At 38.4% G+C, this 14,916-nt stretch overlaps 2 protein-coding genes across 2 annotated transcripts in view; one reads left to right on the forward strand and one right to left on the reverse strand.

Annotated features, from left to right (window-relative positions):
• Positions 1-3,607, reverse strand: part of LOC135197211 (PIH1 domain-containing protein 1-like) — a 68,447-nt gene extending 64,840 nt beyond the window's left edge. Inside the window, exon 1 of the mRNA XM_064224265.1 lies at positions 3,262-3,607. Within this exon, the coding sequence (XP_064080335.1) occupies positions 3,262-3,333 (72 nt within the window). The 5' untranslated portion in view covers positions 3,334-3,607. The remainder of the gene's footprint in view (positions 1-3,261) is intronic.
• Positions 3,608-4,128: 521 nt separating this feature from the next.
• LOC135197213 (multidrug resistance-associated protein 1-like) overlaps positions 4,129-14,916 on the forward strand; it is a 50,386-nt gene continuing 39,598 nt past the window's right edge. Inside the window, 6 exon segments of the mRNA XM_064224269.1 lie at positions 4,129-4,241; positions 8,080-8,256; positions 8,692-8,817; positions 10,557-10,694; positions 11,051-11,164; positions 12,764-12,957. Coding sequence (XP_064080339.1) covers positions 4,194-4,241; positions 8,080-8,256; positions 8,692-8,817; positions 10,557-10,694; positions 11,051-11,164; positions 12,764-12,957 — 797 coding nt within the window. The 5' untranslated portion in view covers positions 4,129-4,193.

Here is a 14,916-nt window from a genome sequence, read left to right on the forward strand (position 1 = left end):
TCATACAAGTCCACTGCGCCTCCGACCAATCATTACAAACATCACAAGGCTCGGCGGGTGCATTCGCGCCCGACACCGAGCACACAAAATATGAGGGTCTATCTCCGGGCGGAAAGAGCGGAACTTCCCGCATTTACGCCCTTCGGTACCCGGGCATAGTCTCCGTGGGGTAGCGAGGCAAGGAGATTCCATCATTATCAATTTCAGTTGAATTAATATTGAAAAGAGAGAAATGATTGTACTTACAATGAACTCTTTCATACACAAACACAACCAAATACTCAAGAAAAGCAAACGACGAGAAGCGGGCAGAGAGCGTCGAACACACACGTCCACTCGCTGTGAGGCCGAAAGCAAAAGTGATTTGTTTACCTCCCAGTCGCGCGCTGCGCGCCTGTCGGACAAGCCAGTTAACTACCGAACCCCTTGTTCGAAAGCTTACGACCTATCCAGCTGCCGCTAGTACCTTCCTATTGTAAAAGGACCGAAGGTTTGTATGCCGTGTCGGAACAAACAAAATTAAGTTTTTACCATCGAATTTTTTCCCTAAGTCGGGAGAGGTGTTTCCTCTACGGTAATGTTTACTTTTAATGAGCCCTCTAACTTACTTTCTTACGCAAACAAAAGCAGTTCCAGTTACTCATTATTGGCTGAGAGGTGTGACATCGTTATGACGTCATGGGTTTCATAACCAATTACGAACGACTTTAGTCGAAAACTAAGTTTCACTAGCATTTCAGCGGAGTAATAAAGTTACCTGTCTAGGTGTCCACTGGGTATCCTTGTTTGACTGAATACTCGAATAATGAAGCAAAAAACGGCATTTTGTCTTCCTGTACCTATGGCAGAGGTAGTGGCTGGCCCTTCTGGCATTAATTTGACAGACCTTCAATTTCTTACCGATTGTTTTTGCAGTGCAATGTGGTCGTCGGGTACCTGGCCACTTCCTACTTTAAGTTGCATGTCAGGGAACCTTGCAACGGCTTCACGTTTTCCTCAAAAGCAGCAGCACATTTTTATCAACCAACAGTTTAAGGTAAGCTTCATTAATTATAGAGTATATTATAATGGTGGTAGTATAACGATGTATACAGCAGTACCATCACTTTGGATTTGGTTTGATGGATGTTAGGTAGTGGCCTTAAGGGGGGGTTGCAGGGGGGCGGAGGCCCCCCCGCTAGGTCCCTAGGGTAGGGGTTACAGGGCCCTAGTTAAGGTTAGGTGGTTTGTATTTAGGTTTCGGTAAGTTGCCCCGGAAAATCACTGTGGCCTTAAGGGGGCGGTCGTAAGGGGGGCGGAGCCCCCCCCGCTAGGCCTAGGTAGGGGTACAGGGCCCTAGGTAAGGTTTAGGTGGTTGTATTAGGTTCGGTAGTGCCCCTAAAAATCACTGTGGCCTTAAGGGGGGGTCGCAGGGGGGTGGCGGCGCCCCCCCGCTAGGTCCTAGGTAGGGGTGTACAGGGCCCTAGGTAAAGGTTAGGTGGGTGTTTTAGGTTCGGTAGTCCCCGATCCATCTTCTTTTGATCCTTTGAGGTGGAGAAGAGTTAACAGCTCATGGTTTTGATAACTTCAGAGTGTAGACCATCAAGGAAACATAGAATTTCTACAAAATTGCAGGAGTTTGTTGTTGTTGATTCTACTGGGAAAAACAGTCAGGAAGCACACACTTTGACCTCAGTGTTAAGGATTCAGCACGAATTCACTTTTATATGTTCATTCACAAAATAGATATACTATGTACTTTTAGTTTGGTGCAGCAGCCAAATCATGAAAATAGAAAGGAATTGTTAGGTAATATACTTTTGTTTGCTGATCTGATGAAGGGGAAATTGAAGATAGGAAAGAATAACTTTGAAACTGTCTTGAATTTAGTATAAGGTGATAGTTGAAGACATATTTGGTGCTTGAACTAAAGTAGCCAGTTATAAACATTGAAATAGTGGTCTTGGGTGGGTTAATTATTAAAGTAGGCAGTTTAAAGCAATTTTTAGGGGGGATACCAGGATAACACTGGTATTTACTTATCACGGGAGTTTCTGGGCCCTATCCCCCGCGATTATCGAGGCCCTACTGTATTGCCCAAAAACGTGCTTGCACTGTCTCTGAAACCCATAGTAGGTATGCTGCTTAGTTGTCAATCAAGTTTTTTGTAATCAAGTATTTTTTACAGGCTAGCTATTGAATAAATTTGTATTTTTCTCAATCAAAACATATGCCCCTCAATGCTAACTTTCCTCTTTTAACGACTTTCTGGTCATTGCAAATTCGGCCCCATAATTTCTTATGGTGCAAAAACAAACAGAGACCCAGGGACAGAAAACGATTGCGTCACACTACCGGCGGTAATCCGGCAATAAAGCATCTTCATATATCCAAAAAGTAAATAATAAAGATATACATGCGCATTACGATTATAACAATTACATGAATAGCTGATAACAATCTGCATGAATAACTGGTAAACTGTTCTGCAAGAAAGTTGAGTATAGCAATCATTTACAATAGGTACAAAAGTCAAGATGTCGTGACGTCATAATGCAGGACTTGAAAGAACGTTCTAATTCTGAAAAATAATTACTTAAATTTGAGTCAGAATCAATTTACTTTTTCAATAACGAATATTTTCAAATTAATCATCATAAATATGTAAAATATTGATGTTTAACTATTTATTTAAAAAATTATCTAAGTGCACGCTTCGTCGTCTTCTTCTACCAAAACAGTTGTTTACTTAAAAACATCCTGGTAAGGGACCGTGTACCGATTGTTGAGATGAAAGTGCCCCAGCGTCTGTGAGTACAAGTGGTGTGCGGATTTATCACAGGAAATTGGAAGTTTGTTGACACAAGCGAGTCCTTAAACATTGAGATGGCGTCAATCCTTTAAGTTATTTAATCGTGGATTGAAGTTATTTAATCGTAAGTACAAAATTTCGAAAGCGTTTTGGTGAGATTTCCACTGCCGTGGACACCCTTTTCACTACCCTCTGTTTAAATCTTAAAATTTGGCTTTAATTTCTAACTTTGGAGAAAATACTTACTTCGAAAGGAGAGTAGAGGTCTTTAGCTCCGTTTCTCACCAACAACAAGTCGTGACTGATGCCCATCTCCGGTGTCAGGAAGCTTTATAAATACTTTTTCGGAGGGTGGCATGCTATGATCGTCGTTGGCTTGATGCAGACCATGCGGTGTTTTACTCTACCTAGATACCGGGTACCTATCGTCTTAAGACTTTGCAATTCATAAATTGGATAAATTAGCCTACCTCCAGTAACAGCTGCTTCTTCATTATACTGTCGTCGATGTCCAAAAAGTTTGCTTTCTTTTTGTCACTCATTTTCGCTGGCAAAGTAGTGGTAGGTAGCCTACCTAGTGTAAGGCAGACAGCAACCACCAAACAGCTCCTTAGACAGCCCAGGCTAGATCTTGTATTGCTTCTTATGTTAGCTGATAAGTAAGGCCTGATATAACCTAAATGACGTATGGTCTAAAACTAGCCCTGCTTATCCTTATAAGTTAAAAGAAACAAATCACTATTCCAGAACTTGACACGAAAAGTTGTTCGAAAACAAAGTGGACTGTGGAGTTGTAGTAGTAGTTGTAAGAGTATTCTCTAGAACGGTTCCTTGCAAGATTTTTAAAAAATCTTTTGTTGTTTGTTTTTCTCTATGTTTTCAGTTTCCTGTCTAGACAGATCCATGAACAATATATCATTAGCTATTAGTTCTTATTGTTTTCCTGATATATTTCGCATACTTTCTAGTTCTACAACTGTCCAGCCGTGACATTCAACTTTCGTCATCCAGAAAAATGATGCAATCGAACTTGTCTCCAAGTTTTATTTGAATTAATAATGCTGAAACCTTCCAAATAGCCTTTATATACCTCTCAAATCTATAGACCTCGTAATTATCAATGACTCTTTACTAGAATAGTCAACTTTTTTATGAGAGGCTTTAGCGGGGAGGAGCCATCACGTCATGAAAAGGGGAGGAGTTATGGGACTGGGAGGAGCTTTATAGGAAGGGGCAAAGCTAATGTAAGTAGTTGTCTCCTTCGCAAAGGGATTAAACATGAATGACGTCATAAAAAGGGCGGAGTTAATAACGGAGTATCTAAATCGCAGCGCCACCCCCCACAATCCAGAAGCAAAAACTTAGTAGTAGTGGACGCTGTCGGACCAGTAACAGTGTGAATATGGCGGAGCTAAGTGCTTTAGACAAATTCTGTGGCGAGACGTTTTGGGTATGTGATAACAGGATAATGTGGCTTAATATTTGAGAGATGTAGGTGGGAGATACATAAGTATTCGCCGTTTCTTCATGGATGTCAGTGCCATTGATCGAAAAAAACTTTTACTAAATTAATGAAAATATGCAAATATTCGCTAGGTTCGCAATGGATGTAGATCACTGAAGCAGTGAAACGTATCTGAATGGAGATGTTGTTTGTTCCCTGGCGAAATTAAGCTCAAATCAAGGTGTTATGATGTGTGAGGAATATTGAGGCAGGTAAAGGATGTTATCTAATGTCATCGATTTTCAGGTATGTGCGAAGGCAACGTTAGTCGTGCTCAATGAGTAAAATGTTACGTGACTGTACTACGGAATAACCATGAAAGATGTCATAATGTTATTTTGTAAATGTATTTACATAGGCCATTTCTTTTAAATGCTGTTTATGAACATAAATATAGACTGTCTGTTATCCGTATCGGGATGTTTTATTTATATTTTCTTGTGAAGGCTTATCTTTCCATTTCGTTAGTTATGTATTTGGTGGGCTTAGGGGTGGGCTTATGTAAGAAAATTATAATTTTTTGTCTTCGTGGTCCCTAGTGAAGCAAGAGAGCTTAAGCGTTTATCGAAAGAGTAAACAGTGAATTGTTGAATTAACCAGTTAATTACAAAGAAGTATAAGGCCTGTGGTTGAAAAGATAAAAAAAAATCTATGTAGGCTAATTTATACACATATATTTTGTTCTATTAAGTCCTTAATCTTCAAGAAATAAAACTGAGAACAATAATCCAGAGTGACACCTCAGATAAGACAGAGAACACCGTAAAACAACATTCCGATAAGTTAGTATACTTGAGCCCGGATTTGTAGTATGAAGCGAAAGGTGCAACATCGTATCAGCTAAAGATTGCCTTCAACTTTTAATTAACAAACGAAAATGCTTTATCTAGATATAGCTCGCAAAGTGAAAAAAAAAAAAAAAAAAAACTCGTCTAATCTTATCCATGCGATTTTATGTAACTCATTATCAGAATAATTATCTCTTCAGGGTCGCGTGTGTTCCGATACAAAAGTCACATTTTCAACATGTGTAGAAATGCTGGTGTGAAGTTTTTATTTCTTGCTGGTTATAGGGAAGGGAGCATAATATATATATCTATATATATATATATATATATATATATATAATTAATATTATGTATCATGTAGTGTAATATTATAATTAAACCCATAATATATATATATATATTTATATCTATATATATATATATATATTTATATATATATATCATATTTATATATATATACCCTATGATATATATATATATATATATATATATTTATTATATTTATATATCTATTTATATTTATATATAGTTAATATATATATAATATTATATATATATATGCATACCCAATCTGAAATGCTTCATGAAACTTTATTTATGGACTGAAAGTTCAAAATATCACATAACAACTGTAGACTGTAGTTAGAAGCTTATCAGAGGAAAATTCTTTCAAAACAGATAGTATGACGATCTGAGGAATATCAATTCAGAATCTGATAATAAATATCGTATTTTGAATCATAAATCTACCCTTACTAAAATATCAATTTTGAATGTTAAAATTTGAATGAGTGAATAAGGCTATAGGATTGAAATGTAGTTTAAAAATGTAAAAGTCAAATATGGCTATGCCTTTCCGTAGAGTGTGCACACTTATCAGTTTGTCCTCGCCGTGTGCAACAGGAATGACGGGGGTGATTTTTCTAATGCATATGCGGGTAGGACGGGAACCTAATTCACTCGTGTAGCCCATAACCGGACTGAACAAGTAAAAGAAGAATAAACATAACAGACGAAAACAATATTTCTTAGATAGTTACCCCCAGCAAAATTCGGGGGGGTGGGGGCGTCGTTCTCTAAACTAAGATTTCTTGGGGGTCGTTCTCTAAGACTAAGATTTCTTGGGGGTCGTTATATTATAAGTCATAGCCGGACATTGAACCCTGACATTGAAAAATGTGCTAAATTAGTTATGTTAGCTCTCAGTACCTCGAGTCGGGGAAGTTCCGAGTAAGAAGTTGTTTATTGTCATAGATTTCTGTTTCTGCTCCGTAGGCGGATAATTTGTTTCGATGTCGCGTTGCCATGGTTACCAATGACTCGTGATCATAACAGAAACATTAATTCGTCTTGTGTTTTGGGAGTACATGGAAACACTTCAGTAAACAAATGACACAGTAATTTATCTATAGAAATACATAAATTGATATTGAATTAACTTAATCTAAAGAATTTGAGAGACGTGTTTCTGTGAGTTAATTTGTCCGATTTATAAATTTCAAGTTAGACCTTCTGTAGTTCGATAGTATTGATGGATAAATAAATTACAGTCTTTTTTAGGCAGCGAATTGTGACGTAAGCAAGTGTGCGGTGACACATATATATATATATATATATATATATTATATATATATATATATATATATATATATATATATAGTATGTGTGTGTACACATCATTGCAAATCCTGTATTGTACACTCCACTCGGTACAATAAATCAATCATGAATACACAGGGAACGAATTGACTTGTAAATAACGAAGGTACCTACACGCTGCACTTGATTGTTCATTATATTTTTTTTAATATCTCAGCCACTTAGAAGAATAAGTTTCTCTCTCTCTCTCTCTCTCTCTCTCTCTCTCTCTCTCTCTCTCTCTCTCTCTCTCTCTCTCAATTTTTGTAAAGATAAAATTGAGGCCAAGTGGATTGGAGCAAATTTCGGATAAACTCTACGGTCATAACTTTCCAACATTCGTATCAGTACAATGTGTGAAAAACTAACTTGTGGATGAGAGCACCACACCGTTATGAAGTCTGTTTTAAGACAGTCGCCTAACCAGTGAGTCAGTGAGAGGACCCGGAATCGATCCGCGGACGAGGCGAAGTGATATAGGCCTGCTCAGATAAAACCCATAGATGCCTCTTCAACTGAGTCAACTTATATGTTACATCATAGTTACAAATAAATATATAAATAAAAAGAGTACGTACTTCCGCAAAAAAATTAAACAACTTATGCAGTGGAACAAGAGGAATGCTTTAAGAAAGTATGATAAAAATCCTTCAGATAGACAGACTGACAGACAAATATAAGCGAAGATACTGCTATCCATTGCGAGGGTACTAAACGCTTCATTCGTTGTGAATTAATTCCAAGTTATTTTCTGTGTGTGTGTTTATCTTAGTCGTATGAGGTCTGTCACAGTCCCATTGATAGTGAATAGGCGTAAGAGGTCTCACAGTCCCATTGATGGTGAATTGCGTTCCATCTGTCTCTAGTTTCTCAAAAGTCTGTGATAATTTATAATTTCGTGGAAAAAGCCACAATTCAGCAACAATATATCTTCCTTGCGACTGTTATTATGGTTTGTTCTTATCCACAAGTTGAATGCACTCATAGAAAGGCTGCAACCCCATGCACTTGTTTAGCAAGCGTTCTCAGAATGGAATAGCCACGTGTCAAAATAAGAAAAATGCAATGGATGGTGTAAAACTGAGCAAGTGTAATTAACAGCAAATATTAGTATAGATTAAAAAAAAGTTGAAATGAATATAGGAACGGAATGCGTGACAGGGCATATTCTCAGGTAGAGGGATGTAAATCCAATATGAAGGCGGGTTTAGGCACCTGACTTGGCTGCATGCCATTGGCGTTTCTGAATTCAGTTTTGTATTTTTTTTCAGGGCCTAAATAGTATAACGAGGGAATATATCACTAACACATATTACGTTACCAACATTCCAAAATAATCGCGCATCTTATCTTTCCAGGACATAAACATAACGTGGCATGCCGAAACACCCAGTTTCACGAGGTGTTTCGAACGCACGGCGCTAATATGGATCCCCTGTGGGTTCTTGTGGGTCTTTGCACCCCTGGAGGTGTTTTATTTGAAGAACAGCCTTGACAGGCTGGTTCCTTGGACTTGGGTTAATATAGGTAAGATGGTAAGTTGAACTTTGCTCGAGTTCTTTGGTTAAAGATGCTACTGTCTGCCAGCAATGGAGGCTGAGGTTTCTGATGGAAATGACCTGAGGGTCGGTTAGTTCTGACTGTATATTTTCTTACTGGGAGTAGAGGGTCAGGGTTATTCCAAGAGAGAAAAGTTTAAACAGTTATGATTTATTGTGTCTGAATGAAATTGTGTCAGGCAAGAGGTTTTTTGGCCTCGGAAACGTCAATGAGAATCCTGGAAGAACTTGTATTTTTAAAACGATTATTGTCTTAACAACATAAACCAATTTTTCAGTAAAATGAAGAGTCTAGGAATAATTTACAATAGACTGGTGTTGCCTCTGGGCGAGAGAAGCAGAAAGCCTAGTCGAAATAACACTTGCAAGGCCTCATCTATACCTGTGCTTATGACCTCTCGTAACTTTCAGATTGGTTCGCTCATCTTGCTGATAATCCAAGCAACAGACTTCTTTTTTGCGGTATCCAGAGGTAGTTCAGACGATACTGTGTATGGGGTGGAGTACGCTGCCCCAGCAATACTGTTTTTAACCATAGTAGGTATTTGTGCCAATTCTTCGTCTAGTGTGAATGATAAAAGAGGTGGACTCAGGCCTGACCTGGAAGGGGCTATACTGAGTGCCAAATGAAAGCAGGAATGAAGCATTGCCTATAGATAATGGATAAGGGAGATAGACGTATTTTAGAAAATAACAAAAAATAGATTTTACTTTAATGTTTCAGTGTTCCTTGCATTGAACAGTTTTATCTTCTGGTAGAGGGAAGAGAACAGTCACCTCGTACATTGCTGCAGCCGCGCAGAACACACACACACAAACACACTCAAACTTCTGCAGGAGTTGCACCGGCACTGATGACGCTGGCTTTAGCATACTCTAAAATCAAATGACGTCATCATTTTTACATTGGTCATACTAAACGAGTCTTTTCTAGTCGTTCCCGTTTGAAATCTATTAACTCGCATCGTTCATCTGAAGGTGACACCCATTAAAGTAAAGTAAGGCATATTTCAGGGGGCGAAATGTTCAACGGTTACAAGAATATAAGGTCAATGACCTCTGCGCTGAGTAATTTGTCAGCAATCAAAGTCCAGAAGAAAAGTGGTTTCACGTTTGAATCAGAAAATATGTTCATGTTGCTGGTTTCCTGTTATGATTAACGCTTTCGAAATGTTTCTAGAAACTGCTTTCAGTGTTTAGAAGACTCCATGGATTTTCCAGATACAATGATGATGGTCTCTCCAATTGTTATTTTCTGGTTATCTGTTTCAGAACTTGTAAAGATTAGCTTCATAAAACCTTTTTCGACCATAGACGTCAGAATTCGATTAGAAAAAGCTACTTAAATACATTTTTTTTATTGCTAGCTTTGGTAAGGTTAGTTTTGTAAATACGTTGTCTGATCTCAGATATCATTAAAGATTAGCTCATTAAATGCATTTTCGAGTTACTAGTTCGATTTAAAAAAAAGCTTCCTTCATATACATTTGTTATTACTAGAAAAGTGAGTTATACAAATATATTTTCTGAGAACACGTGTAACAATTTGATAAAGATTAGCCCATGAAATGCGTTCTCTAGTTACTGGTTTGAGAATATAATGGACGACAGTCTCTTAAAAGATGATTGCTCACTGACCTCGTGATCGAAGTTCGATCACGTTTTCAAGCGCCATTTCACTAGTCACTGATTATATTGATTTTTATATACTTCTTGAATGTCGGTACGTATGTAACAAGCTTTCTTTAACGAGGTGACTATACTCTGTTTTCCATCTGTCCATCCGCCTGTGGTGTTTGCGCATGGTAACACTGTGTCCCGGGCTTTAAATAATATCCTATTTCGATTATTAAAGGTGTAATTTGTATACAGTAAATTATTAAAGCACTTTTCGTTGCAAATGTACACCCAGATATCCTTTTATTTACCTAAAACTTACACAGCGTAACTATTTAAAGCCAGGGACGCAGTGTTACCATGTGCGACCACCACAGGTGGATGGACAGATGGAAAAAAACAGAGTATAATCTATAACAAATGCTTTTAGGAAACTTGACCGACAATCGGTAATTTGTTACTTCTTGCAAATGAACATCATATTCTTTGGAAGCTTGAATTTCAAGTCAAGCACCCCTGTGGTCTTGTTCCACACGAATTGGTTTCACCTTTTGAATAATTAATATAATAATAATCATAATAATAGAACAGGCAGGTTGCAGCATGTGCAGGCTTCAACTTTGTTCCCTATTCATGTTCCATTCCTCCGTTTCTTCCAGCTCTTGCAATTCATATTCGTGCTTCTGGAAAAGAAGAGGGGCTTCCAAAGCTCTGGGTATCTCTTCCTGTTCTGGGCACTCCTGGTCGTGTGCGGCATACCCGAGTACGTGAGCTACCTCACGGATATCCCGAGTAAGGTGAGTCGACTGTATATATATAATATATATATATATATATATATATATATATATTATATATATATATATATTGTGTGTGTGTGTGTATTTATGTTTTGTAAAACCATAGTTACAGCTATATCTATAAATCTATATAATGATTTTATCTCTATTTAGATGTTTATAGATGTATATCTATGAATGAACATATCGTAGGGGGGGGCAATCTGTGCAATTTCTCTCTGTACCTAATTCCAAACAGTTCTGGTAAATTTATTCTATATATAGTATATATTTGATGTAGTTTTATTATGAATTAATTGATATATTTTATGTGGTTTTATTAATTAATTAATTTATTCATTCATTTAATTCAGGACACTCTGATGTTCTCGCTATACATGGTATATTTCCCCGCGATCGTCATCATGCTCATACTCAATTGCTTAGGCGACGCTGTGCCAAAATACGTCCATTTCAACAGAGGAGAGGTGAGTGGTTATAAGTCTACTTCTGGTAATCGGTCCATCAGTCAATATTTATATCTTCCCTAGATAGTGACTCACAAGGGTTTTAACCCGGTATGTATACACCTTACGACGTGTTTAGTACAACCCCGTTGATAGTATACACCTTTACGACGTGTTTAGTACAACCCCGTTGATAGTATACACCTTTACGGCGTGTTTAGTACAACCCCGTTGATAGTATACACCTTTAGTTTAGTACAACCCCGTTGATAGTATACACCTTTACGACGTGTTTAATACAACCCCGTTGATAGTATACACTTTATGACGTGTTTAGTACAACCCCGTTGATAGTATACCACATTTACGCTGTTTAGTACAACCCCGTGATAGTATAAACAGTTTACGGCGTTGAGTACAAACCCCGTGATAGTACACCTTTACGACGTGTTTAGTAGCGTGTTTTAGTACACCCCGTTGATAGTATACCTTTACGGTCGTGTTTAGTACAACCCGTTGATATATCACCTCTTACGGCGTGTTTAGTACAACCCGTTGATTAGTATAAACATCTTTAAACGACGTGTTTATATAACCCGTTGATAGTATACACCTTTACGACGTGTTTAGTACAACCCCGTTGATAGTATACACCTTTACGGCGTGTTTAGTACAACCCCGTTGATAGTATACACCTTTACGACGTGTTTAGTACAACCCCGTTGATAATAACCGTTGAAACATATGTAAAAGACTGTCAATATCATAAAGAAATAGTAGCCTTAGATAACGACCCCCCGAACTTTGCTTGTGGTCACTATCTAAGAAATATCCAATAGTTCAATATGAAGAGTGTAAACATCTTGCTGGAATAGTTTAAGGTCACTTGTTACACTAAAGGTTTTTATTATTTTTTTAATAAGATGGATGTAAGAAATCATCTTTAATATCGGGGTTTGCTCCAAGTATTAAATTTGATATTGAACTAAGGCCAAAGGCCAAGCACTGGGACCTATGAGGTCATTCAGCACTGAAACGGAAATTGAATGTATAAAGTCTGAAATGTGTAACATGAGGAAGACTCGCAGTTGTACTATGAAATAACTGTCAGGAGAGGCTGGAAAGTAAAGTAGACGAAGGAGAATATGAAAGGAGGCACAGTAAAAGGAACGAAAAGGGTTGCAGCTAGGGGCCGAAGGCACGCCACATTAGGCCTGTATGAGGGAACATCGGAATATGGCGGTCATACCAGTGTGATATCACTATATACAGTGAAGACTATGTTGAATGATTACATTCTGGTTAAAAATGAGACCCTCTTCTTGTTTATTAAATGTTGGTAAACTGGTTGAAATCCACCCACAACCTCTAAGCTTTACATTGTCAGTATTTTTTGTAAAGCTTAAGAATTTTAAGTGGATTTCTAAGGATATAGCGAATATTTAATACACTAGAAAGGAGTGTGATGAGATCCTCCCCAAGTAGGGTGTTCATGACATCACTTATGTAGCTGTGTAGACAAAGATTTAGCGACTCAAAGCAAATTATAGTCGAGGAATACCTATAAATTGGACCAACTATCTTACGAACCAAGTCTAAATCTACTTTCTTCTTCCCCAGAAACCTTCCCCAGAACCCAGCGCTTCTTTCTTGAACCGCATTTTCTTCGCTTGGCTCGACCCCCTCATCTGGAAGGGTTACAGGAAACCGCTGCAGAGGAAGGACCTGTGGAATCTCGCTTACGAGAATGCCTCGTACTTTGTGGTATCTGTGTGGAACAAGAACTACCTGAGAAGTAGGGCGAAGGCAGAAAAGTGAGTAGCCCTTTGTCCGTTTCTTGCAGATTTTAATCAGTTTCATAGAGGAAGAAAATATGTCTGTGCTACCGCGTCATCTACTCCGAGGTGCCATAGTAGATTCACATCAACCGTGCATCCGATGTCTAGGCCAGTTCCTTACGACGCTCCTGATTGGCTGTTGATAAGCCAATCACAGGGCTGGAAACTCTCAATCTCTCGAGAGAGTTCACATAGGCAGGATGTATGTTCCACCTCTCCTGAGGGATTCTTTTGAAAGGCGTATCCCTCAGAAGAGGAGGGACACATCCTGCCTATGTGAACTCTCTCGAGAGAAACGAGAGTGAGAGTTTTCACTGTACAGCCATGTGATTGGCGTATTAACAGCCAATCAGGAGCGCCGTAAGAGACTGGTCTAGACACCAGATGCACGGTTGATGTGAATCTACTATAGTACTAAACACCTAATGGTAAATGTAAAGTAGACGGCCGCACGAAGAGATCGTTTATAAATATAATTTGTCGACCACAAAATTTAGAAACGGGTGTATACAATACTTTGTTCCCTGAGGGGCTTGTTTAGCCATGTTTAGCAGTTACACCTCGGAGTAGGTGACGCGTAGATAACAAGCCAAACGCCGAAATATTTGTCTTGCCTGCTGTTGTCGCTGTAAGGTTAAGCTGGCACTATGGCTAGTTTTTTTTTTCAAATGCCCGAAGACGCAATTCGTTTTCTGTGATCTTATTAATTAGTATAGTTTGAATATTCTGTCAGGGATGAAATTGAAGTATCAATCCATTGTGAATGTTTAGCACTACCATAGTTGTCTACAATAGTGGATGTTTAGCACTATAAATTCTATGTTATATAATGTCATGACAATTATTCAGAATATCTCCATAAGTACTCACCACTGTATTGGGTGTTAAAATACCGACGTCAAAACACCCTAATTAAGTAAATCTTGAAAGTACATAAACATTCTTCTGGTGGAACTTTTATTGCCGATAGTTCACGGAAGGTGGGACTTGGCGAAGTGATGTCATTCAGAAAGCGCTCTCTGCGTGGGTAAGATTCGGCCAGTAATAGATACCTAAAAGTAACTAGATGTTCATATTCAACTGGATGCTACACTGACGTTTCCATGTGCTATGTGTGTCAAAAAAGCTCTTAATAATCCTGAAATTGTGAGCAGTGCTGTCTGGAAGTAAGAAAACTATTTTAATTATTTATATATGTATTTTTTTCATGGTGTATTCCCGGGTATGTGCAAGAAGCATCAATGTAGCATCTAGTGATTAACGTCCACAGTTTCCAGCATGAAAACACGATGCACCCATTGGAATTGCTGTTTTAATACAAAGAAGCTTCGATTGTGCATGACTGAAATCAGTGCAATTATTACTGAGCGCGTCTCATGGACGTGTAGGCCTAGTGGCTGCAACTCATAACGGCCTAATGGTTGTAGCTCTGTTATTCGTGAATCCACATGACGATTGTAGTACACGCCTGAATGTTTTGTTTACATTCCAATTACTGCTTAGCTTTTATTATTTACTGGTAGGTTTGTGTTTCTTAGTATTAGGTAGTTACTACTTACTTAGACCATCGCCATATGGTCTCCTCTTTGTCAGTTTTTCGTAGGTTGTACTTTAACAGAGATCTTTAGGCCTGTCCACACTATGAAACATTGTTCGCAAACTAGTTACAAACAGTTTGGAAACTGTTTGCAAACACAGTGTTTCCTAGCGTGGACAGGCCTTTGCACATTCGCAACTGATCCCTGAGCCCATTTTCCTGTCAAGAGCAACTATATAGATAGATTCGCGAGTATGCAATAAAGGTTCCTCGCTGTCGAACTTCTCAGTTCCGGAGGTCCTTTACTCCTCACACATTGGACCGTGGAACCAGTGACTCTCACAAGGCTATTGCCTGGAACACCTCCCAGATGATGTGGTGCAGTTGATACTTCAGAA

The sequence above is a fragment of the Macrobrachium nipponense genome, chromosome 18 (genome assembly GCF_015104395.2).
Source record: "Macrobrachium nipponense isolate FS-2020 chromosome 18, ASM1510439v2, whole genome shotgun sequence".
Classification (NCBI taxonomy): Eukaryota; Metazoa; Arthropoda; class Malacostraca; order Decapoda; family Palaemonidae; genus Macrobrachium; species Macrobrachium nipponense.